Below are 23213 nucleotides of genomic sequence, written 5' to 3' on the forward strand. Positions count from 1 at the left end.
AAGTTTTGCTCACAACTCAGTTGTGAGGTTTTATTAGAATAGGGCTGTAAATTTAAAAGGGTCGAGCCGAAAGTGAAAAGTCGACTTTAGTCGACTTCCATAAACTGAAAGTCGATCACTAAAATTCGAAGTCCAGGAGTAAAAAGTCGATTTCTGTCGAATGTCGAAGTCGACTTTGCAATTCCTAAATAATGCTTTTGTTTTGCATTATTCTATATGCACATTCCATCGCTTAGATTTTGTAGTTTATAGCACAGTGCACTGTGGTTAATAGTTTTAAATCTATTTGCATTCCTTGTAAAGTTTAAAATTGATATTTAAGTACAAATTAGAAAACAAATGCTAAGCTCATAATGTGTGTGGTGAAACTATTTTACCTTCTCGGCGCCGTGAGCATAGGTAAGCAAAAGGCGATTAGCCACACCCTGCTTGCATTAGAAGCTGTCTCATCGTGCCTCGCATAGCAGAACGCTGACTGAAACTATGTTTTAATTGTATTTAATAATTTTTGCATTTGTAGTTTCGGCCCAGTATAATCAGTTGGAACAAAAACAAAACAGATGTATTATACCCAAAATTCTTCAGGGAAGTTGGTTCTCCTGGGAAACTGGCACACCCACACTAACAGTCATAGATGCGACCTCGATGTCACGCAGAGGTGTTTGTATAACGATGTCTGGACACGGTGATGAGTATCACTTTATATTTAAAGAGCGCTCAGCAAATTGTTATCACTGCGTCCGAACGGTCATAAGGACGCTTAATGTGTTTGAGAAAGTCGAAGGTACGTACAAATTCTAGTACGTAATACATATTTTTCTAGCGTTAGTTATTCGCTTTTTAGGACCTTGCATTTCTATACTCGCGGGATCAGAGCCAAGCGTGGAAAATGTTTGTAAAGGAATTAGGGACGACCAGCAACTAGTGACTTTATTCAATGAAAATTTTGTGCCTCTCAATTGTCGTTCTTCATTAGAAGGCGTGTGGCACTTCACATACCAGGTAATTTTGGGCTACAAGCATACGCGGATCCATAGATATTAATATTTTTATTATTAAGAATCGGTTCCGGTTTACTGGTGTTTGTAATAAGCCTGATGCTCGCATTCAATCTTGTCAAACTGCTGGTACGCAGTTCTTGATACAAAACCAAAAGTTTAACGTCACCTATCAGCAGTGTGAGGGTATGGAAGGCACCTTCACCGGTACAGTAGAGTATAGTTGCTTAGGAGATTGGTTTGTTGGCAAAAACCATTACTTTGCGGTCGCCAATACCAAGGAATCGCGCAAAGATGAAAAGTATCGATGCTTCCTTAAGAATCGGGACGACGATTTGTACATTGGTGTTTCTATTACGGCCGAATGTAATACATTAAAAACGCCAGAAAATTCACCAGAACGTCTAAAGCTTACACCTGTAAAAGCAGAATACGTTGAACCGGGTTGCACACTTCCGCAAAATTTTTCGGGTGAATGGGTAAACACAGCAAATATTGATGCTGATGTATCGATTAGTGAAACTCACATCAATGAAACTTACTACCCAGATCGAGCCCGCTACCGACGTACTATATATGTTTGCCGTGAGCGGCGTGATAATCGAATAATGATGGCACGTCTTACGGTTGACGGTTGCCAAAAAGATTATGTATGTTTCGATTTTCAGCCACGGCATCATAACATCATACGCTATCGCAAGGGTTTAGCTGTTATTAAGGACGATTTCAGTACAGTATGCTCCTGGGTGCAATTCAAAAATGCCGAAGCGTGGAAATATGACTTGTTTTTGGCAAAGAATCCGTTGCCAGTACGTTGCCCTGTGGCAGGAAAATTCAACTTTACACAGCATGGAGAGCATCCTTTTAAAACGAGAATTCTTGGAGGTGTAACGCTAAGTCCTCGGCCGAATATACATTGCAAGCAAAATATATCAGATATGTCGGTATGTGATACGGATCAAAAAGAACTGGCCATTGATGAAAATTACTGTCTGTCAGTGGATCATTTGGGAAGGCCTGTGGATATATATAGTATGTTGTTCTCACTACATAAGTTTTAAATACAACTATTTCTGATTAAAATTTTACATTTTAGGTGATCCGGATTATCGCATGAAATGCATTGGTTTTTGGAAAGAGAATCTTAAATCCTATCTTATTACTTATGATGACCTGGATCCGCTCTCTAAGTACCGATGCTGGGTATATCAGCGCGCTGACTTAAATCGCGTGTTAATGTCACAAGGTATGTATACTTTACCATACATATGCCTACTGTAGATAATATATTTAATATTTTGCAGCGGTTGGCGCCTTTTGTAAACTAAATCAAGACGTTACCTCGTGGAATCACACCGAGGGTGCAGCAGTTGCCATTGATGCCATAGAATACGAGCGAGAACGTGACGACTGCCCTATGTACTTTGACGATGGCGCATACCCATGGAAAGATTCAGATGCGTCCAACATCATATTCGATTGGGACTTTTATAAGGCATCAGCTAGTACTTTAATATCATATGCGAGTTTTTCTTTTATAAACCTTATAGCTTGCATTCTATTTTGGTTCTCATATCAAATTTAAATATTTTGGGTTTGAGGAAAGTTTACAAATTTCTCAATTCAACGAAATTAGTTTAAAAAAGAATCTCTTAATAGTGCGTATCATCTACGAAAATATAAAATCGAATGTGTCTTATTACCTCTTAAGAAAAAATTACTGAAGTGTACATACATACATATCAGATGAATACATACCGTCCATTGTAAACTAAAAATCGTATTTGTTAGCTTTAAGTTGACATTTCATAAATATCTGTAATGCAATAGTTAATTTTAAAACTTTACATAAATAATATTTTCAAATTCAAAATGTTGACATTAAAAATATATAGCTAAAGCAATATTAAATATTTAAATGTAAAATATTTAAATAAAATTAAATTTAAATTTTTTTTTAATTTTTTAATTTTTGATTAAAGCTAACTTTGTGTACATAATTAAGGTTCGCTATTTTTAAAGTTAATTAAGGGATTTCCTTAAACTCGTAGTCTTTAAGGCTTCCCCTTTAGTATGGAAGTTTTAAAGTTGTAATTTATGGATGAAATTACCCTTTTTATAACAACCAAATGTACATTTATAATCAATAAATTTGTACAAATATACTCATGCGATTTCCCTCCAAAAATGTCTACATTCATGCAAATATGCGTACGTACATACATATGTACATATGTAAAAACGCATAAGCGACTAAAATACAACAAAAATAATTTCATTCATAAACGCATGCGCATACTCTTCAAGGTCAAACTTATTCATTAACCGACTTCCAAAAAAAGGAGGAGGTTATCAGTTCGTCGGAATATTTTTTTTTTTTTTTTTTTATGTATGTTACCGCATAACTTTGCACCAGGTCAACCGATTTCAATAATTCTTTTTGCAACGGAAAGGTAGTGTCTAGTGTTTAGATCCGATCATTGGATCATGAAATATATAGATATATATATATTTTTTTTAAGTCGGTTTTTTTTTTCTAAAAATTACTTGTTTCATTAATTCAATTGTCACACGTCTGCCCGCATCGGCCACAAGAGCAACTTCTTCGCGAGGGCCACAAAAATTCTAAAATGTAAAATTGAATAAATCACAGGCAGCCAAATGAACAGTGGCAAGTCCGCAGAAATATCTGAGGAAATTTGCAAAAATAACTTATCTCGTGTTAAGACATTTTTTCTCTAAACTTCTAAACGCAGTACTTCGTCAAGTTGCTTCCGATTTTAGTTTAACAAAAAACAAAAAAAAAAATAATTTTTTTTGCATAACTGGCCCATGATATTTTGATCTTAAGTCAAAACTTCTAAAATCACATACATAAGTGAGTTCAAGGCGAATTAATATAAGGTGATAGCAGGAGTACAAAAACAAAAATTTACATGTATTTTGTTTTTGCTTTGGCGGCAAAAACTGTCAAAATCTGTAAGAGTGTGTGTAGAAATTCAAACAAAATTTTTCAATTTGATATCAGAAGCTGTGCGGCGAAACACATACACAAAATCAGCTGAGTTAGTAAAACCACCTTATATAAATTCGCCTTGTATTTTGTATTGCGGGTGTTATGTCACATCTCAATTCACTCCAAAGTTTACATGTATTTTGTTTTTGCTTTGGATGGGTGTGCTGACAAATCAGTAAAAGCAAAAACAAAATACATGTAAGGCGAAGAAATCAGCTGATTTTACAACTCTACCTTTGAAGGTGGTGTTACTGGCGAATTTAGAATTTCACCGCGGTACTCCCTAATGTCAAAATGATGTGTTTGTTGTAAACAAAGCGAATTAATTTTTAATATTTTTATTGAGCTTTGTACCACGATTGTTTTATTAGGAAAAATTGAAAAAGCAACAAAGTCTAAGCGGTAGAAGTTATAGCACTATTTCGGAGATCACCACATCTCCTCATCAGACTTCTTTTTTCTAGACTTCAGCAGGGATCGAACCTGCGAATTCGATGTTCAAAGTCAGAAGCGTTAACGACTGAGCTATGTACATCCCGTAAACTCTTGTTGCTTATTCATTTTCCTTATTCATCCAACTACTATCAAGTGCGAATTAAAATTTTATCCTGTGGAGAAGGCCAGTTATAGATTTACGTTCATTGTAATAAAGCCCTCGTTTGCCAACATTTTTTAAATTTTATTACAAGTGGCAGCATTTCTAAGATTATCGATAACCGAAATACTGCAATTGGCAGCGCGCAGTGTTGCCAAGTTTTCAGTTTGAAAAAGCACTAACACCTAAGAAAATCGCGTTTTTTCTCGAAAAAAGCACCAAATTTTTATTTAATACTCATTAATGGATTTTATACGCATACAAATTATTTTGTAGAGATGCCGATTTAAATTAATAAAAATCAATGTTTCTTGCTGGACGGTCGGTTTTTTCTGTTCTCTATACATTCAAATATTTTCGTCCAGGCGACGATAACATTCTTGTTATTATTTTCTAATTTGCAACTGTGTCTGGTGTTGCCGCTTTGCATAGATTTAAGAAAAATTCGTTTCGCATAATTTTTTCTACAATTCCTGTCAAACGAAAGCAAAAAAAAAAACTGAAGTTTCATGAGCTATGTGGTATTTTAAATCTACACTGCGGTCTCTTATGATTTCGAAATTTGAATTACCTGTTTAACGTGCCTTATTTGAACGCATAGTGGGAAAACATATGCTCGCTTAAGATTGTCATTGTGCCATGATTTTGTTTTCATTTTTGTAAAGTTGCTAAAAAACAGCACCAAAAAACGCACCAAGCACCAAACTCAAAAATTTTCCGCGTTTTGGGTTAGTGCGAAAAGCACCGAGTCGGCAACAGTGGCAGCGCGACAGTGTTTTTTTGACATTTGACGGCTGTTTTTTATCAATTGTCTGTGAAAATTATAAAAAAACAAAATCCGATACCCCGAGGAACAAGAAAGGAGTTGGTCGATTTGCGTTAACGTACATAGCCAAACTCAGTCAATAAACATTTTTAAATTGTATCCTAGTGTTAATTCGAAAATGGCTTTATCTGTTATGCTGCGCAATGCTGGCAAATTGAATGGTAAACTTTAAATACAAAAATTTGTATTATATAATCGTATAAATTCTTTTGTAACCATGAAGCCATTGGACTTGCAAAGACCACTGCCCATCTGTCATTGCCCATTAAGACGTTGACCACAAAGAGTGCTTTCTCTGCTGGAAGCTTAAAAACGTTGACATTCTTCAAGAATGCACAGGTAAGATAGTGCATCTAATGCTTAATTGATTGAGTATTATAAAACCACATTCTTCCATCAGACTTTACAAAGGAGCTTTTCCCTAAGTGCCGCCAAGATGGCTGCAGCCAAGGGTAATCACACGCCATTATGGACTGCGGAACGTTTGATCTCCCTCGCTCTTCTGGGTGTTGTGCCCGGAGCCTTTATTTATCCCTCGCAGACACTTGATGCTCTTCTAGCAATCTCCGTGGTTCTTCATTCTCATTGGTAGGATACATATAATTATTATATTATATATATATATCGTCATTAATTAAAAATCATACGTAATAACTTTTTATCAAAAGGGGCGTGGAAGCTATAATCACAGATTACGCACGGCCGCAAGTAGTTGGACCATTGTTGCCAAAGGTTGCTCATGGAGCTCTGATTGTGTTGTCTATAGCTACTCTTGGTGGTCTTTTCTACATTATTCAAAATGATGTCGGTATTGCCAATTCTGTTAAACAGTTGTGGAAGATTAGGGGAGCTGGATCTGAACCAATTGCTAAAGAAGCAAGTAATAAGTAATTTTTGATTTAACTTTTAACTAATGTATGTCAAAATAATGCCAGGATGTGGAAGATTCCTGCACCGACGAATGAAAAGAATTCCTATAGAAGAGAAAAAGAAAATAAAGCATTATGAATTTCACTGAATTCAATTAATTGTGAAAAGGGCAATGGATTGAATCATTAAAACCTGTTTTATGTGAAATAGTTTGTTGTTTGTGAATGTTAATATCTGTCCAATGTTTTTATTTTTCGAAAAATTCCCACAATTTTAAGTTAACGAATCTCGTTTTATTATATATATATATATCGTACCTGGTGTAACTTTAAAATGTACTAAGTATACCAAAGGCTGGGGCATTATGTAAACAAGGGCAAATAGCTATCATTGAGAGCTGGGTGTGCTTAATATTTAAGCTTTAACCCCTGCTTCTAGTTTAAGCTGTATTTCTAAAGATGCGATAAACTGAACAAAAATATTTAGACAACAATGTCCAAGGTATATAACAACTGATATTTGGTTACTTTATTACCGAATATGTACATAGAAATATATCGTGAATTTAAATATCATTTGAATTAAATATGCATAGAGGTTTCAGTGTCACGTATTTTCAACGTTCTTTTTGTAGAATGTTCTAAGGGCATCCCATTGCTTTGTATGTAATAATACATGTGGCCGACAGGTACGCATGTGGTTCACAGCTTGTTCCGGTGTCCAACCATTTTTCTAACAAAAGAAATTTATAAATTATTTATATTGCTTGTTAAATTGAGATAAATTACAAGTTGAGAATAGCACTTTTGTATTGTTATGTATTATTTGTATGCAAATACAAATTAGAAAGTTGAGAATTTAAAAAATTGTGCAATATATAGTTGTAAAAGCATCATATTAGAAATTATTTCCTAACCGTATCAAGGAAAATTAAAATGCATTTTATTCAATGAAATGCAAATTATATTCTAAAAATGGCACGGTGAGTCCAAAAGAAAACGAAAGCTTCATTAATGTCCAATTCTACCGATTCGTACGGAGTTCTGCTTTGCTTTGAATACACCAAAGTTGGTACGATTACGATAACCGGGGCGACAAATTTTGAACAAGGACGTCGATAGAGGTTTTTGAAGCAAGTATAATGGTATGATTTATTTTGGAACGGTATATTTTTTTTTACAAAAACGAGAAGTTACCAACTGTCAAATTTCAAATTCATATTTTTTAAATCCAATTATCTTGAAAACAAAAGCACGGATTTCAAAATTTTTTATGTCATTTAATAGGAAATATGAATGCTTTAATACGATATACAAATGTTATATACACCTTATAAAGTTTTAGCGAAAATTCAATTTAACTAAAAAAAAGTTACAAAAAAATTTAAACAATCACATGATTATTTAAAAATTGCCTTTTTAAACATAATCAAATATTTCTTTATCCAGTAGGATACAAAACAAGCTTTCATTTGATATACATCATGTCTTCAGTCCGTATTTCTTTTGCAGAGAACACCTTTTTGCGTAGGCGGCCTTCGGCCGCACTTAGGGACTATAACCCTCACTAAGTAAAATTCTCTTTTCTGTGTAGCGAAAGAAAATAGGCTGAACACCTATTGCGCAGAGAACACCTTTCTGCGTAGGCGGACTTCGGCCGCGCTTAGGGATTATAACACTCATTAAAGGTAATAACTTGTACTTTCTAAGTAATGTAAATTTCTTTAGCATTAATCACGTAATTTTTTCAAAAAAGGTAATTTTATAAAAATAATTAAGAAATGTTTTTAGTTTTTTAATATTTTGGGCTTTAAAATATGAAAAATAATATAAATTAGATACATTATCTGAAAAAAGAAATTAATTATCTTTATTTTGACACATTCGTTTTTTTAATTCGTTATGTAGTTCATAAGATAATCCAATGGCAAAGTCAAAATTTGTTACCACGGTTATCGTAATCTCCCCCCAAAGCTCTGTATTTACACACATATTCAAAGATTGGTAAAATAATTGAAGAAAATTATTTTAGCACAAAAAAAAACCCCGCAGCTGTCTAACTTTTCACTCTGAGCTAACGATTTGTAGAAAGAGTTTACCCGTTTGTACATGATAACAGACCCTTTTACATGCATTTTTAAGAAAAAAAACAATACCTTACTATTAGGTGAAAAAAATCGGCCGCATATTCTATTGGTGCAAACGAAAGAAAACTAACTACATCTGAATATTTACCATCCTATTAATTCTCGCTTTGCATACAAATGATTTTTGACTCACCATCATTAAATAACAACCAACAAGTGTAGCGCTGCGCGTTCGCCCCGCCTTGCAGTGCACATACACAGTTCCATTATTTTCTGATTCGGACGAGGTGCTCAAACCTTTTATGCGCTTATCCTTAGGTATAAATTTATTTATGAATTCTACTCCATTATAAAGTTTATCTTGATTTGGCGATTCAAAAATATCTGTTGTGGGCAGTTGGAGAAATTCAATTCCTAATAATTTCCATTTAGGTGCATCATTAGAGAACATGGCGAGTTCGTAGTCTTCGTTCATGGATATGACAGCTTTCATATTTTCTTTGGTCATCAACTAGCAAAATAATAGAGAATAGAGGATAGCGTTTAGTGTAATGAAAGTTTACTTACTTCGTTTGCCTGCGAACGGAAAGGCAATGCACCCAAAATGACATTGTCATCAATGCGATCATACCAATTTCTTGAAGTGGCCTTTTCCATTAAAACATTGTAAAGCAATGTTGGATAGAAAGACACGCGCGCAAGCATTGCAGCCTATTTGGAAAGAAGTTTTCAAAAATATGAAAGTTTTTCACCTCAAAGTGTAAGTAAACTACATCGTATAATAAACAATTAGCGACTATTTACAAAGCGCCTCTGCTGTATGCAAGAGAGTATAACTTTCGCCACTCTCCAAGCACAACGTCAACTTGAAAACCAGTTTTACAAATGAGAATAATTAGTTTAGTCAAAGCATTATATTGAGGCAACTGTTCCAATGGTAGTATGTACTTTACTTACACTCATGTCCATGCCGTATTAAGTGAAGCTGCGGTTAACAAAAAAGTCTCACACAAAGCTTTCGCTTTTCGTATCTCTGCGTCACAAGATTCTATTATTGCGTATGCAAATATTTAATAATTTACATAACCAAAATAACGTTCTTTCAACACTTTATTTAATATTTTATGCATATTTTTTATATATGTACATATGTATGCAGACGTTAGGGATGGCATATCCGCACGGCTTTTTGACATCATGAGCTCAATGAAAAATAACCTATAATTTTCAGTGCTTTGGTAATGAAGAGAAAGTCAAGTTGCCTATGGAAAACATGCAGAATCCCATTTTCTGAATTACTGTTATAAAAACGTCTATTTATTTATTTTAAGAATTATTCATTTATTTTGTTATATATTTTATTATAATTAAATAAAACCGAGTTATCGAAAATTGAAGGATTTTGAAAACTTCCGTCACTATTAGATGTAATCTGTTGAATACAGTAGGGTTGACAAGCTGCTGACTCAAATAAACAAATAAATATTTCTGGGGTATTTTAATACAACAACTTAAGGGCAAAATAGACCACACCAGCGACTTTTCAAACCTATTTTTTTCATTTCGCCATATACCATACAAAGATAACTCGTTCAATAGAGAATTTTAGTTACATATCTTCCGGCTCACCATGTACAAAAGGTTGGTTTTCTTCCATTTTCGTTTCGAATGAGGCGTTTTTACATACACAGCGCAAGGGATTTCATCAAACATCAACAGGACTTGTCAAACCTTCATACACCGCACCTCGATTGTGGTGTATTTGGCTTTTTAGAAAGTTTTACTTTAAATTAAAAAATAAAAGTTTCCCTTGAAATTTGTTTTGTTTTTATTAAGCTTCTATAAAAAAGGGCATTTTTAACTACGCCTAATATGGCTAATTTTTAGTTTAAACATCATTTGGCAAACCAATGAAATCAAGGCGTATTTCACAAGGTGGTGTTGGCCGTATATAAGTAAAAAATTACACTAACAAATTATACGCTGATGTCCATACTGTCATTGGTATGAGTTACAACAACACATCATTTTGAAGTAATGGCCTCCACGGCGAAAAACTCAGCTGTCGCCCCATCACCACCTTGTTTAATACACCTTGAATGAAATATTGCTTTACATGGAAAATGGCAGGGTGTATTTAACAAGGTAGTGTTGAGGCGACAGCTGAGTTTTTCGCCGTGGAGGACCTTACGTCAAAATGATATGTTTGGAGCGAATTGAGATTTGACATAACACCCTCCATACAAAATACATATGGTTGTCGTTGTTGTAATCTAAATTCGCCAGTAACACCACCTTGTATAAACTCGCCTTCTATTCTATCGTTCTTGATACAAATGCATGATTCAATACAAGGCGAATTTATACAAGGTGGTGTTGATGACGAATTTATATTTTCGCCGCGGTACTTTCAAATGTCAAAATGATGTGTTTGTTGTAAAATGGATTCGCCTTGTTTACAGCAAATACATCATTTTGACATTAGGAAGTACCGTAAATTCGCCATCAACACCACCTTATATAAATTCGCCTTGATCCATTAACTACAGGTTGTAGCCATGATAAAAAAATAGGAAGGTAGAACCGCTGAGGAATTTTTCAAATTCTTGACGTTTGCAAGCAATTTAATTTTAAAATTTTACACATAAACTCACACACACATTCTCATTTTCAATCTCAAACAACAACAACCAACTTTTTACAATTCCTTTTAAAAAAAAATTCCTTAAAAAAAAAATCATGGCCGACGCAATGGTTTTACCTTACTATGCTTTTATGATGGTTGTAGCAATCCTACAAAAACCACATTTACCGTTGGTATGAGCTCCTTGTGTCATCAACATCTTTATCTATTCATATTCTTTTGTATTGTATAAACTGCTTCCCCGATTTGGTAATAATTGGTACCAACTTGTACACATTTTTTGCATAGCAAACACTCCTATAAACTGAACCAGAACCAGATATCCATCAGTCGGGTCTACTTAACCGAAACGACCCAGATTTATATCTGGCCAAGGACTGTCACTCCAGCAACACTCCCCAAAAACCCTTGGGGAACTTGTATGCTGCTACAACAACATCTACCACGATCACTTCGTTATTGCATTTGAATGCAAAATTTTTATCCAGTTCCCGATCATTGTGTACGAAACACAGCTACAAATGCTTGTTGCAAAGGTATAACGCTTGGCTTGTCAATCCGCTTGTGTTGTATATTTCGCTCTTTACCTCATCTTGATCCCAAAACAAAGAGCTGTCAATGACAAATGTCAAAACAGATACAAAATAAAAATTTACAAGTCATCGAAAAATAGAAACTACGTTAAATTGTTAGCTAGATTACTAAAAAAATTCCGATAGTAATAATACATTTTGCTTAAAAATGGCAACAACACTTGAGGACAAATCCATTTGGGATGATGGTGAGGAAACCTTAGGCGAGGAGGTACTCCGTATGTCCACCGATGAAATTGTCAGCAGAACGCGTCTGATGGACAATGAAATTAAAATCATGAAGAGTGAGGTTATGCGTATAACTCACGAAATTCAGGCCCAAAACGAAAAGATCAAAGACAATACGGAAAAGATAAAGGTAAATAATCATTTGATTTTATATGTTCAGGATTAAAATCAACCTTTATTCACTAATAAGGTTAACAAAACACTGCCGTATTTGGTGTCAAATGTTATTGAACTTTTGGATGTGGATCCTCAAGAAGAAGAAGACGACGGAGCAGTTTTGGTTTTGGACAACCAACGTAAAGGCAAATGTGCCGTCATTAAGACTTCAACACGTCAGGCTTATTTTTTGCCTGTCATTGGGTTGGTTGATGCAGAGAAACTTAAACCCGGAGATTTAGTGGGCGTAAACAAAGATTCATATCTGATTTTGGAAACATTGCCTGCCGAGTATGATGCTCGTGTCAAGGCTATGGAAGTAGATGAACGACCCACTGAGCAGTACTCGGATATTGGTGGTTTGGATAAACAGATACAAGAGTTGATTGAAGCGGTGGTATTACCAATGACTCACAAGGAAAAATTTAAGACATTGGGAATTCATCCACCAAAAGGTAATACAAAACTTCAAAAGTTGTTAATAAAAAATAATTTAATTGTATATACCGACAGGCGTTCTCTTGTATGGTCCACCTGGTACTGGTAAAACACTTTTGGCGCGTGCGTGTGCTGCACAGACAAAATCTACTTTTTTGAAGTTGGCTGGTCCACAGCTCGTACAAATGTTTATAGGTGATGGAGCAAAATTAGTACGCGACGCTTTTGCTTTAGCCAAAGAGAAGGCACCAGCCATTATTTTTATCGATGAGTTGGATGCTATTGGTACAAAACGTTTTGATTCGGAAAAGGCCGGCGATCGTGAGGTCCAACGTACTATGTTAGAATTGTTAAATCAGTTGGATGGTTTCAGTTCCACAGCTGATATTAAAGTGATTGCAGCTACAAATCGAGTAGATATTCTGGATCCTGCATTATTGCGTTCAGGGCGGCTTGATCGTAAAATTGAATTTCCACACCCTAACGAGGAAGCACGCGCACGAATTATGCAGATCCATTCACGCAAAATGAATGTTAGCAATGATGTTAACTTTGAAGAATTGTCTCGTTCTACCGATGATTTCAATGGCGCACAATGCAAAGCTGTGTGCGTAGAAGCTGGTATGATTGCTCTGCGGCGAAACGCCACCTGTGTTACACATGAAGATTTTATGGATGCTATAATGGAAGTACAAGCAAAGAAGAAAGCCAATCTTAATTATTATGCTTGAGCACACAAAAAAAAACTATTGCAGTTTTCTCTTACTATAGAGTTTTTAGTTAGCTTGCTAATATTAATTGTAATAAAATGAAAACGACGCATTTGAGATACAAATATTTTAGCTCGAATCGTTTTCAAGTACTCTTGTAGAATTGCATACATAAATAAAACTAACATAAACACGAAAATACATTAAGAAGTGTTCTTAATTAATAACCGGAATAGGAACTTTTTATACGTTGTTTACATGAAGCGATTTTACAGGAAATTTTTAGTTGAAAGCAACAATCGCCTGGTTTGAACGGCGTTTTAGTTAATCGCTTCTAATGTAGCTGGATGGGAGCCAACTTTTGATTCAACGAATCGCCATATGTAAATACTGTAATAGATATCAGCAGCAGGCAACTCCGCTTCTAAAAGACTCTGAATGACAAAAAAAAAAACGAATGAAACATGATATGCTTTAAGGAATTTTCTAAAAGACTTAAAAACTCAAACTTAGTTAAGATGCTATGTAGTAACTAAAAGGTGACTAGTTAACGTGAAAAATTGGGGAAAAATTGTTTGTTGTTTCTATCTGCCAGCTTTCCCAGAGTGACACAGGGCTCGAGCAATTTCTTGCAATAGACTCGAAAAGTACAAAACTGGCGGTGGTTTACAGACCCTCGTCGGACAAAGTTAAGTGACTAGGAGGTTACAACTTGAACATATTCAGATTTCTAATAAACCTTACAATCATGAGTACACCCGTAAAATATTCCCAAAATATTTAATGAATTTATATACATATACTTATGTAAAGTCCATGCTATTTCTAAAGCTTATCAGGCAGGTTCTGCGATTCTTGCTATCTTTAATCGACTCGCAAGAAATTGTTTGCATTTTTGTTGTTGTTTTTAAATAGTCTAAAAAATACAAACACATTCATACATATATAATATAATACGAATATCCCCATCATGAAAAACATGAGAAATAGGCAACATGTCATGTTTTATGTCATTTGAGGAATACGTTTTCAAAAACTCCCTGTAGCAATAATAAAACGATTCACTCAGGTAATAAGAAAACGACTCGCCCAGGCGAGTTGACTTCGGCGGACGTTTTAGAGCAAAATCGATACGACGGCGATAATGCCGGCAATAAATTTATTGCGGAGGACGACAAGTTTTCTTATTGCCGGCAACAAAAATTTTCTGGTGGGTTGCCTTTTCAAGGTTCTTGAAGCTAGATAAATTGTGAAAGGAAGGCAGCATTCCGAAAATGAAAAATACAAACAATCATTATTATACTTATAATAATATAATAATAATTATAGAATCCTGATACACATACATGATACATATGTACATATTTAAAATCAGGCAATAATATAAAAACTTTTACTACAAAGATTTTAGAAGTCTGAAAGCTAATTCATAAAACAAACGAACGATAGAAACAAAATTTAAATCGCATTCAGCCCGCAATAATGCATTTTAGGTGGTTGTTTAATTTTTCATTCTACATGGGCAAACTTTCTAATCTATAAAATAAAACAGATTGTACTCAGTCAGAGTAGATTTCAAGTCAGTTATGAAGTTAATTTCACAGCAAACAGAGATATCCTAAAAGTAAAAAAAAAAGAATAATATGGTATAAAATAATTTATTCAAGCAACTTTGAAGTAGAATGAAGGATTATTCTCGTTTGCGAAAAAAATCTCAAAATCGATACTGAAATTTCTATTAGTAAGGTAGATTTGTCTTTACTTTTTAAATTTAAAAAACATGTTCACTCACTCTATGCAAACGACAAATATGTAGGTAGTCAAAGCTGCATGCCACAGAGCAACGGTTTATAGTGGATTTGGTGGTGGCTTTGTTAATGGTAATGTATTGTAATAAACAATATTAAATTATTAACTGTTATATATACATGCATATAAACTAATTATGCCTATTAAAGTATTACTATTTAGTGGAGCACATTTTGTATGCTTATTTCAACAAGCCCACATCCGTTCATAGAGAAAAAATCGTTATTCTGGTTGTTGCAGTGGTTGTTGATCCACTTGGTCCGTTTCAGGTTGCGCCTGTTCTTGATGCTGTTGTTCGGCCGGTTGTTGCTGTTGATATGGACGTCTTGTATACATAATAAATCCCAGTAAAAGAGTTAAAATAGTAATCATATATAAATCCCAATTAGCGGCAATATTTTCATCCATGTAGAAAATAAACTTGTAAGGTGACTAAAAGATATATTTTTAAGTTATAAATAAATCCGAATGTACTTTTATCCAGAATGCGCACCTGTTTAATTGCTTCAATTTTCGAAAGCATTTGCAGTTTGAGTAGTGCTATAGCTACCGGCACCTTCGCATCGGCATTTGTTTCCGCAGCAAGGTCATAGAGACGCTTGGCTAGGTGCCAATCTTTTTTCATGCCAAGACCTTGTTCGTGCATGTAGCCAAGATTAAACATAGCTTGTGCATTATATTGCTGCTCCGATGCTTTTCTAAATGGCAGATAAATTGTAGAAAATTTGCATTATGTAGGTAACATTTTAGTCATTTTTTAAAGGTTCAAGAATTTCATATTGTTTGCGCTATTTGTAAACATTTTTTTTTTTTGTAATTTTGGCACTCACCTATATAGTGAAGCAGCCGTTTCAAAATCTACATTCGTCCCCCAGCCATAATAGTAGTAATCGCCCAATTTTACTTGTGCAGCTGAGTAACCTTGCCCCGCCGCCCTTTTCCAGTAGTAAAAGGCGCGTATAAGTTCCTCATGTCGATCGTGGAAAATGCTTACGTCGCCACGGTCCAAAAGAAAAGCTGAGTTGCTCTGAGCTACTTCGTAGCCTAACTCGGCCAATAAAGCGTATTGCATATATGCTTCGTTAAAACGATGGTTCTTGTAATCGCTATAGGCATGCATCATATTCGTACTCCATCGACCTCGTTCCGCAACATTCTTAAAGAATTCCACAGCTGCTGGACAGGAACGTAGCATGCCCATGCCATATGTGTGCATAATACCCAAATTATAGTAAGCCAATACGTGGCCCGATTGTGAAGCCAAGTTGAAATATTTAAGCGCTAATTTATAATCCGTTTTTACGCCGTTTCCCGCTAAGAAGGTTAATCTTTTGTGAATTTGGGAACTTAGTTTGATTATGGGAGACTTACTGAAGTACATGTTGCCTAATTGCAGCTGCCCATCAACCCAACCTTGATCTGCCGCTTGCGTGAAGTAGTTTAAGGCTTTAAGCGAATCTTTCGGCACACCGAGCCCTTTGAGGTACATTAAACCCAAACCACTTTGTCCCACTGGATCGCCTAATTCAGCTGCTTTTTTAAAATGCTACGAAACACAAGCAATTAAATTTTCTTTGGAAATGAAATAAGACACAACATACTTTAAATGCAGTTTCGTTATCAGCTTTGATAAATTCACTTCCTTCTAGATATAATTTACCCAAAAAGGCAAATCCTATTGCGTTGCCTGCATTTGCTGCTTGAGTAAAATACTCCAAAGCTTTCTGGTGATCTTGTTGTATAGCTTTTCCACCTTGGTAGTAGAGCTGGCCGAGTCCAACTTGCGATTGCACGTCACCCTTGTCAGCTAACAACTGATAGTAGTCGACGATTTCCGTTTCTTGACTGCCCGGATTTTCAGATTCATCCAGCAAACGCACACGATGAACGATAGGGCCGTTAGAAAATGTTACCTTGGCTGCTACTTTTTTTGCAACTTTTTTGTAATACATGAGAGCCTTTTCGCAGTTATTTGGCACATTGATGCCATACAAATAACGATATCCCAGAGCCATTTGAGCAAAAGTATGCTCACCTAATCCGGCGAGTGTTAAGTGGATTAATGTCAATGGTTGACTAACATTTTTACCACCGACGCCTACAGAGTACAGGAAAGCAAGACCCTAATAAATATGAAATATGCGTTTAAAGTCATGCAACTTCTGAACAAAACTTTAAATAGTAGGTACATAACAAAATAAAAAAGGTTTAAATACAAAATATTGGGTTTTATTTACCATATTGGCCTCTGGCACACCTTCTTTCGCAAGTTCATCAAATTCAGCAGCAGCCAACTCGAAATTTGGCTTAACATAATGACCATAATTACCAAGCAAATGAGCCCAGGCCAACTCGGCACGTGCTTTAAGGTGATTCATTTCCGCTGCACGGATTATAAATTTGTACGCCAAAACTTTATCACTGCGTGGTTTTGAGAGCATATCCATGGCTTTTTCGTAGAAGGTTTGAGCTGGAAATTAAATTATTTACTTATCCTTATACATTTTTTAAAACTTACTTTAGTGGGCCTACCTTCTATCTGTTTTGGCGTTGGATCTACAACATCTGGCGCTTCTCGACGTGCTTCAATAGCTTCGATTTGTTCCTTTAACTTTTCACGAACAAGTTTTTCATTCCAGAGACGTTCGAATAACGCTTGTTGCAAAATTTTGGAACGTTGTCCAAATTCGACTTCAAAAGCTGACATGGGTACTACTGTAGTACCAGGTGCCTGAACCACCGGTGACTCCGAAGGTGTCTTTTCAGAAACATATTTGTCGGACTTGCGTTCATTGTCTGAAGTGTTGCTCTCTGTTACGGAAGCTGCATTTCCCCCAGACTCTGCACCCGTTTCCGGCTGCGTAGATTGCCCTTTGAGTGAAGTTTCTTGAGCAGCAACATCTTTAGACGTTGAGAGCGGACCTTGCAACTCGCCCGTTCCTAGGTGGAAAATAAGTAGCGGGGGAAGCAGCAGTACGATGTATGGTTTGAAGCAAATTTTCATTATTTCTTATAGATAGGGGGGTTAACGTTTAATCCGGCGTGGCTATCCAAGAATCCGACGTATGTTTTTATGTTTGCTTTGATGACTTCTTTTGACGCTGATTTCCTTCTATTTTTTGGTGCCAGTGATTTGGTAAACGGAGGAACATTACGGATGGAATTAATGCAATTCCAATGCTTTTTTGGTGATGTCGTTTCCTATAATAAAGTTTGGTACTATTTTTGCTTAATTTTACCTGAATATTATGATTGTGATAAATTGGTGATAAAAATGCACATACGTCAAATTCACACGTAAGAAAAACCATTTTTTGTTTTTGTTTCAAGTGTCAATATCAGGGATGCCAACTTATTTTAGGCTAATTCCCTTAAATTCCTGAAAAAAGTTCCTTTATTTTCAATGGCATTCTCCAAAATAACGTTTACTATTTAAGGCACGTCAACCTCATTTATTTATTAATAGAAAAACAAGAAATGGGAAATGTTTAGTTATTGGCCCATCGTTTTTCAGGTGGGGGGCGGAGGGGGAGGGAGCGTGGCCCCCTAAACCCCGCTCATTCGAAAGGGGACAGTCGCCACTTTACGAAAAGCCCCACCCCCCCTTGGGGACCTCCCACAGACCCCTAGGGAACCGTTTGAAAATGGGGTAAAAACGGCATTTTCCGAGGCAAACTGGCAGTTTGAAGTGGAATATAACCCAACTAACGAAAACCGTGGGATTTTTAAATAAAAGAAATTATCCCAAGTTGGTTATCAGGCGATTTGAAAAAAAAAAAATTTACTAAAAATATTGTGAAATTAGGAAAAAAGCGACGGATAGAAATGTTGTAGTAATAGTAATTTGATAGTATTTTAGCGCAGAACTTCTTTTTGCGTAGGCGGCCTTCGGCCGCACTTAGGGATTATAACCCTCACTACGTAGAATTCTCTTCTGTGTTGCCAAAGAAAGGGGGCTGAAGACCTTTTGCAGAGAACACCTTTCTGCGTAGGCGGCCTTCGGCCGCACTTTGGGATTATGACCCTCACTACGTAGAATTCTCTTCTGTGTTGCCAAAGAAAGGGGGCTGAACACCTTTTGCAGAGAACACCTTTCTGCGTAGGCGGCCTTCGGCCGCACTTAGGGATTATAACCCTCAGGCAGTAGAATTCTCCTTTCTGTTTTGCGAAGAAAAGGAGCTGAACACCTTTTGCAGAGAACACCTTTGTATATTTTTAATGCTTACTGGGTTATATCCTATCTTCTTTTGTCTCTCATTCTTTTGTATATTTCGGAGTTTGACAGCTGAACTCCGCCATTTCATTTGCATGTGCAACCAAAGTCAGACGCATGATTTTGAAGGTGTTTTTATTTAATGAATTGTGATTAATTGGTTAATATTAAAGTCGTAAATCAAGTTATAACTAATCGAGTAAAGTGTAAAGTGAAGGGGAATACAAAAATGAATTGGTGAAGTGGCTGCTTTAAGGAGAATAGGAGTGATAAATGTACGCTAATTTCCAAATTTTACAAAAAAGGGCATATTTCAAAACCAATTTGTAAATAAATTAGTGACCAAAAATTAGAATAGTGGATGTTAAAATAATGGGTAGACCCTTGGCTACAAGTGTGTGCAATTTTTTTTTGGATCGGGTCACCCCTTTGGACGCAATACCCCGAAATAGGTGGGCCACTTACTAAACAGTACCCCAAGAAATATCTTTCTTCATGAAATTTTGGGAAATGTTTAGTTATTGGCCCATCGTTTCGGCGGATTGGGAGGAGGGGTGTCCCTTAACTCAGAGCTCTTGAAATAGGAGCATTTCAAGGTGGTTATTAGGATATTTTATATACAAAAAGTTAACTAAAAAAAGTTATTAAAAAAAAAATCACAAAAAGTATTGTTATATTAAAAAACGCGACAGGTAAAAAATGTATAGTAATAGTAAATATTTATGAGGTCGTCCCTCGGCAGGCAATGGCAAACCTCCGAGTGTTTTTCTGCCATGAAAAACATCTTCTCATAAAAATACAATCGCAGTTCGGAGTTGGCGTAAAACTAAACTGTAGGTCCCTCCGCCTTGTGTGACAACATCAAGGCGCACGCCACAAGTCGGAGGAGAAGCTCGGCCAAACACTAACATATGTATGTGTAATAAGCGCCAATCTATTATTATTATTATTATTATTAATAGTAATATGATAGTATTTTAGCGTTGGCCGCCTTCGGCCGCACTTAGGGATTATAACCCCCAGTAAGTAGAATTTTCCTTTATGTGTTGCCAAAGAAGGGGGGCTGAACAAAATGTATTCAACAAAGTATGATTGAATTTGACATTGCTCATAGAAGAACCATCCTATAAAGTCAAATTGAACAAATTTTGTATGAATTTTGAATCGATTGTTTTTTTTGGCATAATAGCAAAGAACGTAGATAAAAAGAAGGGACAACTCGTTATAATTGTGGGGAAAGGGGGCACGCCCCTTCTCTTTTCATCTAGTCAAAAATCGCACTAGGGCAAAACAGAAGGTACGCCCCTGTTGCGCACTTTCGCTACAATTATAACGAGTGGTCCCTTCTTGTTATCTACGTTCTTTGATAATAGTACCTTAAAAGAGAGCCTGTCTGAGTTGTAAATCACACCTTGGGGCTGAAAACCTTTTGCAGAGAATACATTTCATACATATCAAAGAACATAAATCTATAAGAGACAAAACGTTATAATTGTGCGAGTAGCGCAAAGAAGTGCTCCACTACATCCTGGTTGAGGCGGTAAGTGAGGATAAACCTCATTCCATACCTCTCTTGGACATACTGGAACAAACCTTTTAAGGATGCATTGGTCATCAGAATACCTTTTTGGCAAGGCAAAAGAGTGTAGTGAAACCGCGCCCTCGCATTCAATGCTAACCAATTCATGGACTCTAAAATGGCGTTTCGCGGCACCAAGTCCAGCCCATATGGTTTCCTTGCCGGATTGCACTGCGGAGTTCTCAGCTTGCTGTTGAGAAGGTCGAACCAGTTGTCAATGACTTCAATAAAGTCTGCTGTCTCGAGAGGATTTGTCAGCTGCGAACCCATTGCATAGACACGTCTGATTGCACTAGCAGTGCTATGCGATAGCAGTTGTGCCGCAAGTCTCACTTTTTGTCGACCCTCGCGCCGGACAGTGAGGTGCTGCTCCTTCAATTTATGGGTGATGGACAAATCGGACATTGACGTACATCTCATTACTTGGTCTATCGGTCCTGCGCATATTTGTTTGTTCTGGAAAACATACCCGCTGTCCAGGAAATGGTTTCGCAGTAATTCTAAAAGGTGATGCGCGTCTGCAAAGACAAAAACTCTGCCACCGTCACCGCTTGGACTCGAAAACCATGTCTGTTCTGTATAAATAAGAGTAAAAAAATAACTGTTAATTATTACAATTAATGAAAGCACCTAATTGTTTTAATTGCTTATAGTAATGCAAATTTAACTGCTCTTAATTCTATAATTACCCGTGGACACCTCTAATTCTCTCTATTCCCTCCAAAGAGCTCGGTTGGCACTTCCCATATCGGATACGATGCCCACGACGGGATAGCCTGCATTTTCTAACTGGGAAATCAGGTCTTCCAGAATGCTTTTTGTCATTTTACAGTCGAAAGCGTAAAAAACGGGTTGTTTCCAAGATTGCTTGAGTCCTCTTGCTATAGCCATTTGCACATATCTTGCAGGCTTCATCACAGTGTCCGTAAGTGGGTCGTGCTCAAATGATGGGGCAACTGCCATCTCGTCGAAGACAATGAGGCACACTCTGTCGACCAACTCCATATTTGTGCTTGCCGCGTGCATTTCGTTTAAAACGAATTTTAAAATGCCGTCGTGAAACTTCAGTCGCGGAAGCCATCTCGACAAAGTGGACGCCGAGGGCAACGGTAAACCCTTACGGAGCAAATGGTTGTATGCCCTAGGACCTGCTGCATGTAATGGTATTGCCCTCGCAATATCTTCATATACCCAATGTATATTTTTAGCAGGGTTTCTTAATTTACGTACTTGATTTTCTGTGAAATTCAAGTTTATACCACTTCTGAAAGCTTTCAACTCGTTGGCTTCCTTCAGCTGCGCAGCCACCTGCGCTTTTAGTATTGTGCGCTTTTAAATCTAAATTTTCAAGTTGCATCGTAACAGTGAGGTCAATACTATAAAAACGTAAATATGTTGGCATTAATATTTGTTTATATGTATGCATTTTTTTCATACTCGATTTGTGTTGAAGCATCCTGTTTTGAAGTGATTATGGGAACTGGTGCTTTCCAAGAGGATAAATATTCCACCCTCATCGGGATGGCATCCTTTCGCAACCTTTTGCGTTTAGCACCAGGTTCCATATCGAAGTCATATTTATCAAAATGTAATTCGCAAACTCTGGAATTGGGTTTAAGTTCAACACACCCGGCCTCACTCACATTTTTTTCTTTTAATTTCTTCTTGAGGAACTTGAAAACGACTTACACCTGCACCTGGAAATGTCGTATGGAACAAAGCGCGAGGTACTCTTGACATATTCTATTAAAAAATAATAGTGGAATGATAAAAATAATAATTAGTTCATTTAACCCTCTAGAAGGATAAAACATATTCACTAGGTGTTGTATACTGTCGTATTGTTGCATGTCGTAAGCATAAAAGTCGTATTATGAAATTTCACACCGTTAAATAATAAAATAATCCAATCAATAAAAGCTAAAGTAATGAACCATTTTTGGGGTTCCCACTTAGAGCTAGATTGTGATATATCTTCCAGAGGGTTAACAACTAGTATACAACTGTAGACTAAAAATCACCAACGAAACGATTCTTTCTACGTGACAAATAAAATGTTTGTTTGTTTTGTGTATTTATATACAGTATCGGTTAATACCATAGCTCCCCGATTTCAAAGTGAAATAGTTTGCCACTTATGTATGTTTCATTCTTTATTCTACAAAATCTCTGAACGTGTACATGATTACATTTTAACAAAAGATCTACTTTATGTAAAATCTTACCACGAAAGAAGTTTACAGCTCAGAAGTTCAAATTACGTTACAATAGGGTGGCACAATGCAGCAGGAACAGCCTTCAAACTCGGTTGTAGAATCACCTAACAATAAGGTGACACAACGCAGCAGGAGCAGGTTGAACAAAGTGAACGTTTTATAGAAATGTATGAATTTTATTCACAACACACAAATCGCAATGTTAAATCATACACCAATACGGTGGCACAATGCAG

At 36.3% G+C, this 23213-nt stretch overlaps 5 protein-coding genes across 7 annotated transcripts; 3 read left to right on the forward strand and 2 right to left on the reverse strand.

Annotated features, from left to right (window-relative positions):
- Positions 1 to 188: 188 nt before the first annotated feature.
- LOC118737519 lies at positions 189 to 3170 on the forward strand. Its single transcript, XM_036468086.1, has 6 exons — positions 189 to 399; positions 521 to 784; positions 845 to 1002; positions 1061 to 2030; positions 2095 to 2244; positions 2303 to 3170. Exons 1-6 carry the CDS (start codon positions 354 to 356, stop codon positions 2581 to 2583), a joined length of 1869 nt encoding a protein of 622 aa, XP_036323979.1. The 5' UTR covers positions 189 to 353; the 3' UTR covers positions 2584 to 3170.
- Positions 3171 to 5353: 2183 nt separating this feature from the next.
- LOC118737521 (succinate dehydrogenase [ubiquinone] cytochrome b small subunit, mitochondrial) lies at positions 5354 to 6501 on the forward strand. 2 transcript variants are annotated; one of them, XM_036468089.1, is made up of 5 exons: positions 5354 to 5596; positions 5659 to 5774; positions 5836 to 6023; positions 6104 to 6311; positions 6371 to 6501. In XM_036468089.1, the coding sequence occupies exons 1-5, from the start codon at positions 5554 to 5556 to the stop codon at positions 6398 to 6400; spliced, it is 585 nt and encodes a 194-aa protein (XP_036323982.1). In that variant the 5' UTR covers positions 5354 to 5553; the 3' UTR covers positions 6401 to 6501. The 2 variants fall into 2 exon arrangements, with proteins under 2 accessions (XP_036323982.1, XP_036323983.1); XM_036468090.1 differs by having other exon boundaries at positions 5356 to 5596; positions 6104 to 6501.
- A 299-nt stretch (positions 6502 to 6800) lies between these two features.
- On the reverse strand, positions 6801 to 9574 carry LOC118737520 (phosphatidylglycerophosphatase and protein-tyrosine phosphatase 1). Of its 2 annotated transcripts, none has more exons than XM_036468087.1 (4): positions 9349 to 9574; positions 8959 to 9102; positions 8585 to 8902; positions 6801 to 7037 (listed from the first exon to the last, which is right to left on the reverse strand). In XM_036468087.1, exons 1-4 carry the CDS (start codon positions 9358 to 9360, stop codon positions 6912 to 6914), a joined length of 600 nt encoding a protein of 199 aa, XP_036323980.1. In that variant the 5' UTR covers positions 9361 to 9574; the 3' UTR covers positions 6801 to 6911. The 2 variants fall into 2 exon arrangements, with proteins under 2 accessions (XP_036323980.1, XP_036323981.1); XM_036468088.1 differs by lacking the exon at positions 9349 to 9574 and adding an exon at positions 9196 to 9214.
- A 2078-nt stretch (positions 9575 to 11652) lies between these two features.
- LOC118737522 (26S proteasome regulatory subunit 6A-B) lies at positions 11653 to 13363 on the forward strand. Its single transcript, XM_036468091.1, has 3 exons — positions 11653 to 11986; positions 12047 to 12467; positions 12526 to 13363. Exons 1-3 carry the CDS (start codon positions 11777 to 11779, stop codon positions 13179 to 13181), a joined length of 1287 nt encoding a protein of 428 aa, XP_036323984.1. The 5' UTR covers positions 11653 to 11776; the 3' UTR covers positions 13182 to 13363.
- Positions 13364 to 14802: 1439 nt separating this feature from the next.
- On the reverse strand, positions 14803 to 18278 carry LOC118737523 (protein sel-1 homolog 1). Its single transcript, XM_036468092.1, has 7 exons — positions 17502 to 18278; positions 17207 to 17439; positions 16571 to 17092; positions 16341 to 16515; positions 15800 to 16283; positions 15463 to 15667; positions 14803 to 15401 (listed from the first exon to the last, which is right to left on the reverse strand). The coding sequence occupies exons 1-7, from the start codon at positions 17971 to 17973 to the stop codon at positions 15192 to 15194; spliced, it is 2301 nt and encodes a 766-aa protein (XP_036323985.1). The 5' UTR covers positions 17974 to 18278; the 3' UTR covers positions 14803 to 15191.
- Positions 18279 to 23213: the final 4935 nt, after the last annotated feature.

The sequence above is a fragment of the Rhagoletis pomonella genome, unplaced genomic scaffold (genome assembly GCF_013731165.1).
Source record: "Rhagoletis pomonella isolate Grant_MI unplaced genomic scaffold, Rhpom_1.0 Rhpom_scaffold_00004, whole genome shotgun sequence".
NCBI lineage: Eukaryota > Metazoa > Arthropoda > Insecta > Diptera > Tephritidae > Rhagoletis > Rhagoletis pomonella.